Here is a 14,940-nt window from a genome sequence, read left to right on the forward strand (position 1 = left end):
CTGACTGAGCCACCCAGGTGTCCCTGGATAAAGCCTTTACAAAGGCTGTTTCTAGGAAACTTAAACATAAAGGCTAAACACAAAAGCTGGTTGTTTTTTTGTTTTTAAATATATTTTTAATGTTTTTTGTTTCTTTTGTGGGGTGGGCAGAGGGGCATAGAGAGAGAATGAGTAGAGAATCCCAAACACTCTCTGCATTGTCAGCATGGAGCCTGATGCATGGCTGGATCTCTTGAACCTGTGAAATCATGACCTGAGCCAAAATTAGGAGTTGGACACTTAACCAACTGAGTCACCCAGGTGCCCCCTATGACCAAAGCTTTTTAATCATGTTGGTACATAGCTTTCCCTTACTCATTAATTTCTAATAGAAAATTTCTTTTTCATGGTGGCAGTTTAAGAGGAGTTTAGAGGATTTGAAGTTGACAATAACTGACAACTAGGGAATTTTGCGTGTTTATTTATCTAGTTTCTAGTTGAGGAAGAAAGTGAATTCCTGTGTGTATTTTGCTGTAATGAAAAAGAGATTAGATTATGGTTTTTGAAGTCTGTCTGCTTTCTTAGTTGAAGATGCTTTTTGTTATGAATTCATTTTGCTGGTGTATTTGTGGATATGTTTAAAAGATGTGTGATCTAAATCTTTTCTAAACTAAGGAGTTTGTAAATACATGTTTTTCCTTTTCCTTTCTTATACTTTGAAAAAGTTATTTGGAATATTGCTGAAATAAAGTTGTTAATCTTTGTTTCCTTCTCTCACTGTCTCTCTTGTCCCCCCCCCCCCCCCCAAGAACTTTGATCAGAATAAGCTGGAAGAAGAAATGAGGAAGCGAAAAGAACGAGTAGAAAAATGGCGAGAGGAGCAACGTAAAAAGGCCATGGAAAACATAGGGGAACTAAAAAAGGAAATTGAAGAGATGAAACAAGGGAAAAAATGGAGTTTAGAAGATGATGATGGTATATTCATTTGGTACACTAGTAGTCTATATAACAATTCATGTAGAATATTCTAGAAATATGAATAATACTTCATAGTGGAAATTTTTAGGCATTTTTTCTCTTGTGGAAAAACGTACCATTTTAACCTTTTTTTAAATGTACAATTCCATGGCATTAAGTACATTCATGGTGTTGTGTATCATCTATCATCACCAGCCATTTCCAGAATGTTTTCATCATCCCAAACAGAAACTCTGTGCCCACAAAGATTAATTCCCCATCCTGCCCTACCCTCCACCTACTTATCCCCCAAAATATCTATTCTATGAATTTGCCTTTTGTAAGTACCTCACATAAATGCAGTCGTACGGTCTTTGCCCTTTTGTGTCTGGCTTATTTGACTCAACATAATGTCCTTAAGGTTCTTCCATGTTGTAGCATGTGTCACAATTTCATTCCTTTTTTATGGCTGAATGATATTCCATTGTATGTGTATACTGAGTTTTGTTTACCTATTGGTCTATTGGATATGTAGGTTGTTTACACCTTTTGACTGTTGTGAATAAAGCTGCTGCAAGTATTGGTATGCAAATATACATTTGAATCCCTGCTTTTAGTTTTTTAGTTAATATACCTAGGAGTGGAATTGCTGGGTTCATATTGAGATATTAAATCTCTCTAATAATATTTATGTTAAAATGTAAAGTGTAGGATAGTGTTCAGTAAGGATCACTGATTTTACCTCATTTTTGTTTTTTTATTAAAAAAATTTTTTTTAATGTTTATTTTTGAGAGAGAGAGAGAGAGAGACAGAGTGTGAGTGGGGGACAGTCAGAGAGAGAGGGGGAGACAGAGTCCGAAGCAGGCTCCAATCTCAGCGGTCAGCACAGAGCCTGACACAGGGCTCGAACTCAAACCGTGAGCCAAAGTCAGACGCTTAACTTACTGAGCCACCCAGGCGCCCCTCACTGGTTTTACTTGAGAGTGGAGAGTTGAGTTCTTATGGGCACAGTCAGTAAATAGCTCTTTAATTTTTTTATTACAAATAAGAATATTAGTAATGAAAGTAAGTTAAAGGCATGTTTTCAGGTCCCTCCTGATTTTTCATAACTTACAAGGGAACTATTTCCCTGGCGTATATGATTTTTACTTTTAGATTTTAGTGAAGTAGAAGAGTGTGAAATTTTATAGGGAAATGGAGTTTTGCTCTATTTTTCCGTGAAAATTCTGGTGAATTTTTATCTTCTATGAAAGTTTCACACAGTGGTTTAAATAGATGAAGAGAATGTATTTTTAAGGGGTGATGATATCTTTGATATGTGAAAAAAAAGATTATCTTGAATTGAAAATGTGCGATTTTTTTTTTGTGATTTTAAAAAAAGGTAATTGAAAGAAATGTACTATTTAACAGAAAGTTTTTAGTCCTGTCTCTTTTCAATGTATCATGTGATTTATATCATTATGTAAAATTGATGCATGCTTGCTAAGTGTAATAACTTGTTAAGTTTGAGTATTTGAACTGCTTCGTCCCTGGGTTGGTTGGAAAGGAGGGTGTGAGGGAAGAGGTCACGGTGAGAGGCATTCTGATTATGAAGTATTTCCTTTTGAAACATATGTACAAAAGAGTGATTCTGCTCTTTTAGATGATGAAGATGATCCTGCAGAAGCTGAAAAGGAAGGAAATGAAATGGAGGGTGAGGAGTTAGATCCATTAGATGCTTACATGGAAGAAGTGAAAGAGGAAGTAAAAAAGTTTAATATGCGAAGTGTGAAGGGTGGTGGAGGGAATGAAAAGGTATACCATTTTCTCTTATTTTTTAAAGATTTTTCCAGTATTCCTAATTGGATAACGAATTCTTGTCACATTGACCTACGACTGACTTGCCTGAGTGTATAAATTTGATTCCTCCCCTCTCTCAGAAATGCTAGTGCTTTTTCTCAGTCCCACAGATACTAGGGAATTTTAGCTGTAAGCGTTCTTTCAAAAAGTTGCTCTTACTGCCATCATCTGTATTTAGTGTCTTTCCTTATGCTGACTTCTCATTAGGTCCTCTCCAGACTTCATTGGCACTTTCAGCTTTCATATATCTGATCCCCTTTACCAGTGTATTTTTCTTCTTTTTAATAGCATTTGTTGTCTTCTGGCAAATTATCTGATTTAGTTTTTACTGTGTTTATTGTTTCTCTCTTGTAAAATGAGAGCTCTCTAATGGTAGTGACCTTTACCTGCTTTATTGATTTATCCTAAGCTCTTTCAACAGTGTCTGGCTTGTCCAATGAGTAAAAAGTACCATTTAGAAGTTTTTTTAAGTGAATTATATTACATTTTTATATGTTCTATAACATTATATATTACGTAAAATGATATAAAATTACATTATACAGTATTATATAAAATATATAGTAAACTTTATATCGTATAATCCAGTTAATGTTACATTTTAAAATTTAAACAAATTCATTAGGAGAAAGCAGACTCCTTTTGTCATTTGAATTATAAATTGTGACAGTTATCATTGTGCTTCATTTGCATACAATTTCTTCTCAATTTTATAACATACTTTATATTCCTTTTTTATTTTAGAAGTCTGGGCCAACAGTCACAAAAGTTGTCACTGTAGTGACAACCAAAAAAGCAGTGGTAGATTCTGATAAGAAGAAAGGTGAGCTAATGGAGAATGACCAGGATGCCATGGAGGTAATTCTTTGTTAATTTTGACTTTGTTCATTATACTATCCTAGAAGTGTTTATTTGGTGGAGATGTGCTCTTTAGTTCTAGAAACTACTGTTAGGAGGAGTTCTTGCTTTTCTCAACAGTGCTGTTGCTGAATATCCAGTCTGTAGAACATTTTCATATCTTTGACTTTTTTCTGCATGCCCACTTGTTGATTTCCCCTTTGCCCCTCATCACTGACCTCAGACATATAAGGCAAGAGAAGAAATAAAGTGACAGAATGAATTAAATTTCTTCTTTTAACATGCATTGTAAAGATTTGTGTAGAGAGAACTATATCAAAACTTCTTTAAAGCCTTATTAGAATTGTTTTGTTATTTTAGCTTTATATTGTCATTATAACTTTCTGTAAGGACAAAGAAAAAAGAAACTAAGTTGAAAAATTCAGAATGTGAAAAAGTAAAAGCCAAAGAATATTTTCTAGGAGAGGAGGATTTTAAAAGCTAGGAATAGTGTTTTCCGTAAGGAGAAAATAATAAAGGATTTAGCTTTTTCCTTATTATTATTTTTTTAATTATAGTATTCTTCAGAGGAGGAAGAAGTTGATCTTCAGACGGCCCTTACAGGCTACCAGACAAAACAGAGAAAGCTTCTAGAACCAGTGGATCATGGAAAAATTGAATATGAACCATTCAGAAAAAACTTTTATGTTGAAGTTCCAGAATTAGCAAAAATGTCTCAAGAGGGTAAAATTCTTTTACTCATTTATTGGTTATTGAACAGAGGAGGATATGCTTCGCTTTGCCTAGGAGGAATGTGGGTAGGTTGTAAGTTGGTGCATGAGTAGGAGGAGTTTTCATGGCTTACCTGGAGAAGTGAGAAGAAACAAGAAGGCAAGAAGTCATTCTAGTGAGTGTGAACTTCATCTGCAAAGATTCAGAGCAGTGAGGAATCAGTGTAGCTTTGGAAGTATTTTTAAAAATGAGCAAAAATTAGTTTGGGTCATGTAGTTGAGATTTTTTGGGTTGAGAATAGTCTTCATGTGAAGTTAGCAAATAAAGTATTGTTAGCCTTTCCCTTTCTGGGATTTGAGGGTTAGGAACCAGTGTGAATCTGTTTAATTATTGGTAGAATAAGGATAATCTAGGCAACTCTTGCTTGGAGAACAAGTGTTTGTATTACCTGTCAATCATTGTTCTTTTATTGATGTTTCAGTGTAAGACATAATAAAAGACAGATTATAGAAACGGGGTATTTCTTTTAATCCCCTATTAGGTCACAGCAGTAATTGTATTAAGTGTCCTATAGATTTTGTGTGGAATTATCTTTAGTAGTACAAAAAAAAGATTTTTTTGAAAACTTTTCTCCTTTACTTTTTCAACATTTTTTTCAATTTTGAGAGACAGAGTGTGAGCAGGGGAAGGGCAGAGAGAGAGGGAGACACAGAATCTGAAGCAGGCTCCAGCTTCTGAGCTGTCAGCACAGAGCTCAATGCAGGGTTCGAACCCATGAACAGTGAGATCATGAGATCATGACCTGTGCTGAAGTCAGATGCTTAACCGACTGAGCTACCCAGGTGCCCTTTTCTTTTCGTTTTTTATGTTACTTATTTTTGAGAGAGAGACAGAGCTTGAGTAGGGGAGGGGCAGAGGGAGAGGGCATTCACAGAATCTGAAGCAGGCTCTAGGCTCTGATCTGTCAACACAAAGCCTAATGTGGGGCTCGAACTCACAAGCCGTGAGACCATGACCTGAGGTGAAGTTGGACACTTAATTGACTGAGCCACCCAGGTGCCCCTGAAGATTTTTTTTTTTAGGTTTCTTTATTTATTTTGAGAGAGAGAGTATGCAGGAGGGGCAGAGAGAGAGAGGGAGAGAGAATTCCAAGCAGGCTCTGGACCGTCAGTACACAGAGCCCAGTGCGGGGCTCGAACTCATGAACTGTGAGATCATGACCTGAGGTGAAATCAAGAGTTTGATGCTTAACTGACTGAGCCACCCAGGTGCCCCAAGAATTGAAGATTCTTAGTTTTACCATGCTTGATTGAAAAGTAGAAGGCATTAATGAAACAATATTTAATAGCTTTTAATCTGGATTTTGTTTTGTAGAGGTAAATGTTTTTCGATTGGAAATGGAAGGCATTACTGTCAAGGGAAAAGGCTGCCCCAAACCAATTAAATCTTGGGTCCAGTGTGGAATTTCTATGAAGATCCTAAATTCTCTCAAAAAGTGAGTAGTTAGTGATTCTCTACATTTTTCAGTGTCTTCCTATTCAGAATGGCTCTTTTATCCAATTAATTCCATTGGTTACATTTTTACTCTCATAGAAAAATTTACTGTTTTTTTCTTAAACAGCTGAGTGTTTTCAGATATAATTTACATACCATAAACCTTACTCTTTGTACAGTTCAATGATTTTTAGTATATTTATGGAGTTAGGCAGTCATCACCATAATTAAATTTTAGAACATATTCATTATCCCAAAAAGAGACCTGTATCCCTTAGTAGTCATTCTTCTCCCTTCTTTCTCCTAGGCATCCACTAATTTACTGTGTCTACAGATTTGTCTCTTCTGGACGTTTCCTATAAGTGGGATCGTACTAACATAGTCTTTTGTGATTCAGTTTTCACTTAACATAATATTTTCAATGCTCATTCATGATGTAGAATGCCTCAGTCCTTCATTCCCTTTTGGCAAATAATATTCGTTGTACAGCTATTCTGCGTTTTGGAAAACCTTACTATGGGACTTGGAGAGACCCACAGATGCCAGTTCTTACCTTGTCTTTCTTTGGTTTGCTTTTTAAGGCATGGCTATGAAAAACCCACGCCAATCCAGACCCAGGCGATTCCTGCTATAATGTCTGGACGAGATTTGATTGGTATTGCCAAGACAGGAAGCGGAAAGACCATTGCTTTTCTGTTGCCCATGTTTAGACACATCATGGATCAGAGGTCATTAGAAGAAGGAGAGGGGCCAATAGGTACAATTCCTTTCATTAAACTATTTATTCAGGTAACAACTTTGTTGTCAGTTAATCAGAAAGACCTGATATTTTATAATGTTCTGTTATAACAATAAAGATGTCTTTATGTACATTTCCTTTATAAATTTGGCACTTTGGGGCTGATTTCCCCTTACCAGCAGGTGGAGTGAGAATCTTCAGAGCTCTGGAGTGACACCTCAGAAGTACAAAAACAGCCTCTCCTGGCACAGCTCAATTTTTAAACTCTGACTCGGCAGGTAGACTCCTCGTGCATCTATCTGTTTATTTATATTGAGGTTTGTGCTTAGTGAGTGTCAGTGGATCTATAAACTCAACATATAAGATTGTAAGGAAATATATTTTCCATTTTTTGTTTTTCGCCTTAAAAGGCTATATATATAGTGCCATCATCTCCTTCGGGATTAGGTCTTCAGGTTCATTTGTTCATTCATTTGGCAGAGATCTGTTTTGCAAGTGTGAGTAGGGTTTTGAAAATTTGCTCAGCTCCTCTCTTGGAAACGGGGCACAATATATTCCTACTTTTTCTGTGCCCTTCACACCAAGGTTGTTTCCGGAAGCCTCGGTATGGCTCTGCAGCACAGTGAGTCGCTTGATTATCTTTGTTCTGTGATTTGCAGTTGAGAATGATTTGCGTTCTTTTCACCCCAGTATTTTCCTGATGTTTGAGTGAGACATTTAACTCTCATTTATCTTTCTGTAGCATGTTCTTAAAATCTACTTAAAATTAGCAATCGCCACAATCTCTACTATTACAAACCTTTTGAAAGAGGGTTTCAGAGGTGCATAAAACAAATGAAAACAAAAACAAAAAATTATACTAAGAAACCTGAACATTATTTCAGAGGTTAAATATAACACGGTACAGGATAGCCTTTCAAGAATTTTGGTGGTTAGGCTTTTGACATATTTATCTTTTCAGCTGTCATCATGACTCCAACTCGAGAACTGGCTTTACAAATTACTAAAGAATGTAAGAAGTTTTCAAAGACCCTGGGACTTAGAGTGGTCTGTGTTTATGGAGGAACAGGAATCAGTGAGCAGGTAACTATAAAAGGAGCATTCAGTTTTTCCATTTTTTTTCTTTCAGTGTTCCCATTCTTAAATTATTTAATGATCTAAAAGTGATTTGTTTTAGTGATTTGTATAATGATTGCTTTTAAAATCTTAGCCACTGGGGCACCTGGGTGGCTCAGTCGGTTAAGCGTCCGACTTTGGCTCAGGTCATGATCTTGCAGTCCATGAGTTCGAGCCCTGCTTGGGCTCTGTGCTGACAGCTCAGAGCCTGGAGCCTGTTTCAGATTCTGTGTCTCCCTCTGTCTCTGACCCTCCCCCGTTCATGCTCTGTCTCTCTCTGTCTCAAAAATAAATAAACATTAAAAAAATTTTTTTTCATCTTAAAAAAGATGAGGTTTAAAAATAATAGTGAGGATGAATTATGTTAATCTTATATTTTAAGATTTTCAGTCATTTTTATACCTTGGCTTTCCTGATATTCCTCTTTGTCTTTCTCTGCTCAAGGAAGGCAGATATTTTTTCCATTTTATAGATAAAGAAATGGCGAGAAAGGTTAAGTAAGTTGATCAAAGTGTTTAGGCTAATAAGACTTAATTTGTCCCAGAACCAGGTCGTCTGATTTCCCAACTGGCTCTAATTCATGTGACATCTTTAAAAGGTGGTGATGACTGTTTTGCATTAATACCTGTCTCACTGGTATCTTTAAATGTTTTTGGCAAGAGTTATTTATTTATTAAAAAATTTTTTTTTAATGTTTATATATTTTTGAGAGAGAGAGAGAGACATAGCATGAGCAGGGGAGGGACAGAGAGAGAGGGAGACACCGAATACAAAGCAGGCTCCAGGCTCTGAGCTATCAGCACAGAGCCTGATGCAGGACTCAAACTCACAAACCTTGAGATTATGACTTGAGCAGAAGTTAGATGCTTCAACCAACTGAGCCACCCAGGCGCCCTGCAGCAAGAGTTATTTAAACATCATTTCATTTACTCTCTTTACTTTGACATTTTTCCAAATGTCTTCTTAAAAATGATGGTTATTAGATAATTTTGCTTTAACTAGAGGAAGGAAAAAAACCAGGTTGTGTGATCAAATAAGGTTTGGAAAGGTCATGTTGTACAATGTTAAAGTCGACTTTTTTTCTTAAAAGACTTCTTAGGCTTTGATAACGAATATGTCTTCTGATACTAGAAAAATGCAATAAATTAAGTGGCATTATCTCAATTTATTTAACCACATTCCTTTTTAAGGAATATTTGCTGTTGTTAAATGCTTTATGTTTTCTCAGCTTATCTTGCCTCAGTTGTTCTGATGACATTTTATTGTAAGAAATAACATTTACAAAAAATAACTTTAGACATGCATGCATGTTATATTTATATAGAAGTGAAATGAAAGTTTACTGATCTCTAACAAATTCTGGTTTTTCCATTCTATTTCATTTTAAAAATACTGATTGTTGAGGCACCTGGGTAGCCCAGTCGGTTAAGTGTCTGACTCTTGGTTTCTGCTCAGGTCATGATCTCAGGGTTCATGGGTTTGAGCCCCACATCGTGCTCTGTGCTGACCGCACAGGGATTTCTCTCTCTGCCCCTCCCCCTGCCCACACTTTTTCTTTCTCAAAATAAATAAATCTGTAAAAAATAAAAAATAGGGGCACCTGGGTGACTCACTTGGTAAAGCACCAGACTTCGGCTCAGGTCAAGATTTCTCAGTTCGTGAGTTCGAGCCCTGTATCGGTGAGCTCGAGCCCCCTTTGGGCTCCGCACTGTCAGCTCAGAGGGATTCTCTCTCTCCCTCTCTCTTTCCCTTTCTCTCTGCTCCTTGTGGGATTCTCTGTCTCTCTCTCCCTCTTTGCTCCTCACTCACTCCGTCTCTCAAAAAACAAAAGAAACAACAAAAAAAATCAAATCTAATTAAAAAAAACATAACAAGTGAATAGGTAAATAAAATTAGAAAATGAGAATACTGGTTGTGGATACTCATGATTCTCTAATGGAAACAATTTTCGACTTGAAAAACATTGGTGTATATAATTGCTTTAATTACTGCTTTCTAATGTTCCTTTCTTTTAAGGGATCATGTGAAATTAAAATTGGTAAAATTCTCTGGTTTTCATTGAGTTCAAAGTTACAATACCTTGTCGTCATGTTGCTGCTTCCTTTTCCTTTGTCGTGCTCCAGCATTCCAAAGAATTAAGCAGGAAGCTTTGGAGTCTTCTAATCAGACTTCACTGTGTTACCTTATGGAGCTGTATGGTGACCCTGGACATTATTTTCAAATCTGTTTAAATAAGTATTAGTGATAAGTAGACTAAAATTTCATCTTTTTTATTAGATTGCTGAGCTGAAAAGAGGTGCTGAAATTATTGTTTGCACACCTGGTCGAATGATTGACATGTTAGCAGCTAACAGTGGTAAGTCAGGGATATTTTTTGTTGTTCTCATTTCTCGTTTTTGAATTCTATACATTTTTGTTAAATCAAAGCAGATACAAGAAACCACCATTTTTTTTTATATTTCTTCTTAAAGCTGTAATATCTTAAAATTTACATTGCAACCAGCTAACTGTTGCAAGCATTCATAATATTACTGCAATTTAACTTTGAATTTTTTTTTGAAACTAACTCCATATGATGTTTTTGGTTCTTAACATGGATTCTTAATCAAATTTTGGTCTAGCTTTGCTTTTAATGGGGTTGGGGGGGGGCTATCTTTTTTTTATTTTTATTATTCTAAACTTCAGACTTTTTCCTCCACAGAAGCTAATGTTTTATTACAATACTGGATAAATTAAGGTATTGCAGCTTCAAGAAATTTTATCTTTTGTAAATATTGCATGTTTTTTAGCTCTTATGTTGTGCTTTGTTAAATTATTCCCTATCAAAACTGTTACTAAACTGTTGACATTATTTAACTTCTGTGGAGAAAGGCCCTTCGAGATTTATAGAACTGGGCTTCCGAGACTTAAGCCATCCAAGGTAGGTAATTTAATGCTGTTCCCAACCTTGCAAAACTAATGGGGGCTGCAAATGTTAGTATGGAGTACTTAAATATTGGAGAGCATTTACTTTGGCTCATTTCTTATTTTTTGAAGAAAATGCTTTCAAAGGTTTCCATTGCAGTGTTCAATATATACATAATAAAGTATTAAAAACTGTGAGTAATGCATGTTTCTTGTAGCATTCGGCTTGAATTTCTGTATACACTTAATTCTAATTCTATATGATGTTGACGAAGTGACAACGAAATTGTTTGATAAATCATTGTGCTTGTACAGCCTACAGAAAGTTTTGGGTTGAATGCTGATGAAATAATCCCTTGTTTTTTCTCAATGCTGCATTGATTAAGTCTCCTGAAATTCATCTTGATTAATTTTACCTTTTTCCCTTATCTGTCCTTTTGGTTTATATTTAATAACTATTTTATACATGTTTTTGCCAGGTGATTGATTCATCACTTGATAGAAAGGCTTGTGTTAATCCTTTAGAAAAACTTTCCTGTGTATGTTTTTAGTTTTCCACTGCCTAAGAAACCACTTGCATCTGTTTAAACCATTGGGAGCATTTAATAACATTGAACTTATGATATCTTTGTGTAGAAAAATGTATGTATGCAATACATTTGGTATTTGAAGTTTTTGTTTAATAATTCAGTTACTTAATGATGTTGAATAGCTTCTCATTAATATTTTGATATGCCCAGTAGAAGCTTCTAACTATATGAAAGTAGTTTATAAAGTAATATTAAAAGGAGGTTTTCTGCGTCTAAAATAGTTAGCACTGGAACTTGCTTTCCACACATACGCTGTAATCTCTAATATGTTTTTTTCTAGGTGATGCTGTCAGATAATGGCTGATGTGGCTCGATGCTTCATCTCAGTCTTAGTTTTATGATGTGTTTTGGAGAGGGCTGTTTTCTGAATTTTACAGGTCCTTCAGGCCCTATGATGGTATGCAAGAGACGAGTTTGACAAAATAAAGGGCCTCATATACCCATTGTCAGAAAGTATTTGCCATTAGATTAAGATCTTGTAGACCAAAATTTCTGTTCACTCTTTAAAGATACCTAACTTACCCCTCTGGTTAAGTCAGGCATTTTAGTTCCCTTTACAGTTTTTTAAAGTTCTTGGTGGTCATAAAATGAATTGTGACTGATTTTTAGTTTTCGTTTTGTCTTTATTTTTTTTCCTCATCTTAGGTCGGGTCACAAATCTTCGAAGAGTAACATATGTTGTTTTAGACGAAGCAGACAGAATGTTTGACATGGGTTTTGAACCACAGGTAATCATTACGTGTCTTAGTGTTTTGAACTAGAAAATCTTGTACCTGCCATGAGAATAACATGTTAATATGGTGTCTGAACTTCTCACACGTTTTTGTTGTGTTGTAATATAGTAGGTTGGGGACAATGGGAATTCAGATAGATAATTATGCTCTGAATTCCTCATAAAACTGGTTCAGAAGGTATTTCTAAAACCATTGTTGGTTAAATTAGAATTGGAATGCTGATAATAGAAGCTTAAGCTTCTCTATTTTATAGTTTTTATTGTATTTTGAAATAAATTCTTTTAATTCATGCTTTTAATTGCCTCAACGATCAATATAGCACATTTTGTTTACATTCTGCAAATGTAAAAACTAAGGGCCAGAGCATTTGTCTACCTTAGATTTTAATATTCCTCATGCACACTGTTTGCTCAGATACAAAATTTCAGTGTTACAAACTTAGAGGGATACATGTTAAGGAACTTTAAGGTCTTAGGAATTTTTGTTAATGAGATAAGGAATGTGAGTTATCAATGTGCTATGGATGCCAAAAAAGATTATTTTTGATCATAAACTGCATTAATAGAAATGGGGTATTAGCTTTCTCAATAGGTGGAGCATGTGACTCTTGATCTCTGGTCTGTGGGCTTGAGCTCCATGTTGGATGTAGAGATTGCTTAAGAAATTCTTTAAAGACACCTGGGTGGCTCAGTTGGTGAGCGTCTAACTCTTGATTTCTGCTCAGATTATGATCCCGGGTCATGGGATCAGGCCCCATGTTGGGCTCTCTCTGAGCATGGAGCCTGCTTAAGATTCTCTCTCTCCCCCTCTGCTCCTCTCTCCCACTTGCACTCTCTCTCTCTGAAATTTTTTTAAAATTAAAAGGGATACAGTTAAGGTGGCCTTTGGTTTTTTTCAGTTTATTCATGTGTTCTCCAGAAATGTATTGCCTGTCATATACTTGTATGTGTTGTGTTTAGATTTAGGGATCACAATCTAAATGGGATATACAAGAGCACATAACAGTAAACAGGATTATGGTGACACCCGAACCATGTGAGAAGTAGTTAAATGAATAAGTGACATTTAGCTTGGAGTAGAGGATTTGATAGCATCCTTTAACCGTTTGAAAAAAGTCTGTCACATGAAAGAATCATTGAGGAGTAGACCTGGGACCCAGTTGGGAAGCTATAGTCAGCTGGATCTAAGCATAATGTGAGAAAGAACTGGATAAACATTATTTGGAGATGAAACAATTTACATTGTGGGAGGAGGGCAGATACTGAATATGTTTTTCGTCCATGTGTTCGGTTAGAGGTAGGGGGTCCATTTGAGGAACGAGAGCAGAAGGAATTGATGAACAGATGGAAGATGGAATTAGATCCCTTTCAAATGTCTTTCCCAATCCTGGGAAATCTTAGATTTTATGGTAATGTTTAAGGTAGGTGTGGTGTGATTGGGCCTTTCTGGTAAATCAATTAAGTGTTGCCAGAAAGAGGCCAAAATAACTTTTCCCAATCATATGCAGTGTGTGAGTCATTTCTTGCCATTAGTGCTTACATCTACATTAAGTACGTGAGGGAGAAATGCTGAGGAACAGTGTATGTGTTAAGCACTAAACCGTTGAAGAAATTTTAGATTAATGATTATTTTGTGAGCTGTTGTGTAGATTAAAAATGCTTGGTTCAGGTTCAGTGCCATAGAGCACTATTTGGATGTTGAAGCAAGTAAAGGCATCCCCATTTGAATCAAAGCTGGTGCTAGTCAGTGCACATCTGCACAATGACTTCTATCTAGAGCAGAGTTGGCAGGCAGTGTGCCTCCAGACATGATTCTGTATTGAAAAAAATCATGAAAATTGGGAACTAAATCAAATAATGCTTAATGTATATTTTTCTGAGTGTAAATCCATAGTAAATGTATATGCTATACAGTGACATTGGCAGAACGTACAGGAGTCTCCTTTTTCACATTAGCATATACAGGCTGGCAGGTTGAAAGGCACTTGGGCAGATCTTTGTGAATTGTTTTATTTATTTATAATTTTAGAGAGAGGACAAGCAGGGGAGAGTGGTGGTGGGTGGGGAGGGAGGAGAGAATCTTAAGCAGGCTCCACATTCAGCACTGAGCCTGATATGGGGTTTAATCCCACAACCCTGGAATCATGAACTGAGCTGAAATCAAGAGTTCGATGCTCAACTGACTGAGTCACCCAAGTGCCCCTAACAGAATATTGAAAAGTGGTTTTCCATGACAAATTTTTCCACAGTTTCTAGGTTCTTTTTTAATTTAGTAAAATTAAAGAGTAAGAGAAGAAATTGATTAGATATAGACCTTGATCTTTAGCTCTAGTTAGCCATTATGGAGCTGGATATACATATTTTGTGAAAATATGTTAAGTAATATTCCTATTAGTTATAAAAAAAAATGGTTATTTACAAAAAAAAAATACCAAATGATTATTTACATGTTTTACTTTTTATTTTTATTAAGAAAGTCAGGAATGTTTTAATTGACAAATTTATTCGTACGTGTGACTAGTACAAAATGAAGTGATCTAAAGATCACTAAATCTAAAGTTTCTAAAGATGTTTACTCCGAGTTTTTACTTTCTTGAAAATACCAATCACGGGGGCGCCTGGGTGGCTCAGTCGGTTAAGCGTCCGACTTCAGCCCGGGTCACGATCTCGCTGTCCGTGAGTTCGAGCCCCGCGTCGGGCTCTGGGCTGATGGCTCACAGCCTGGAGCCTGCTTCCGATTCTGTGTCCCCCTCTCTCTCTGCCCCTCCCCCGTTCATGCTCTGTCTCTCTCTGTCTCAAAAATAAATAAACGTTAAAAAAAATATACTAAAAAAAAAAAAAAAGAAAATACCGATCACGTAGTAAAGTGAGACAGTAAATGTGTTTGTCACTTGTACAGTGCAAAGCAGCATGCTTGCCTCAGTCATCAAGGAGCTCACTGTTTAGTGAGAGATTATTGTAACTTTGAAGGCTGTCTTCAAATTGGCATAAAAAATAGGTCACTGAAGGGGCACCTGGG

The 14,940-nt window shown here is 36.2% G+C and overlaps 1 protein-coding gene across 1 annotated transcript in view; it reads left to right on the plus strand.

Moving 5' to 3' along the window:
• DDX46 (DEAD-box helicase 46) overlaps positions 1–14,940 on the plus strand; it is an 82,963-nt gene that overhangs the window by 12,888 nt on the left and 55,135 nt on the right. The window contains exons 5-13 of the mRNA XM_027076659.2: positions 789–954; positions 2,580–2,731; positions 3,521–3,634; positions 4,192–4,357; positions 5,720–5,840; positions 6,421–6,596; positions 7,540–7,661; positions 9,972–10,050; positions 11,834–11,916. Coding sequence (XP_026932460.1) covers positions 789–954; positions 2,580–2,731; positions 3,521–3,634; positions 4,192–4,357; positions 5,720–5,840; positions 6,421–6,596; positions 7,540–7,661; positions 9,972–10,050; positions 11,834–11,916 — 1,179 coding nt within the window. The remainder of the gene's footprint in view (positions 1–788; positions 955–2,579; positions 2,732–3,520; positions 3,635–4,191; positions 4,358–5,719; positions 5,841–6,420; positions 6,597–7,539; positions 7,662–9,971; positions 10,051–11,833; positions 11,917–14,940) is intronic.

Source organism: Acinonyx jubatus, chromosome A1, assembly GCF_027475565.1.
Source record: "Acinonyx jubatus isolate Ajub_Pintada_27869175 chromosome A1, VMU_Ajub_asm_v1.0, whole genome shotgun sequence".
Classification (NCBI taxonomy): domain Eukaryota; kingdom Metazoa; phylum Chordata; class Mammalia; order Carnivora; family Felidae; genus Acinonyx; species Acinonyx jubatus.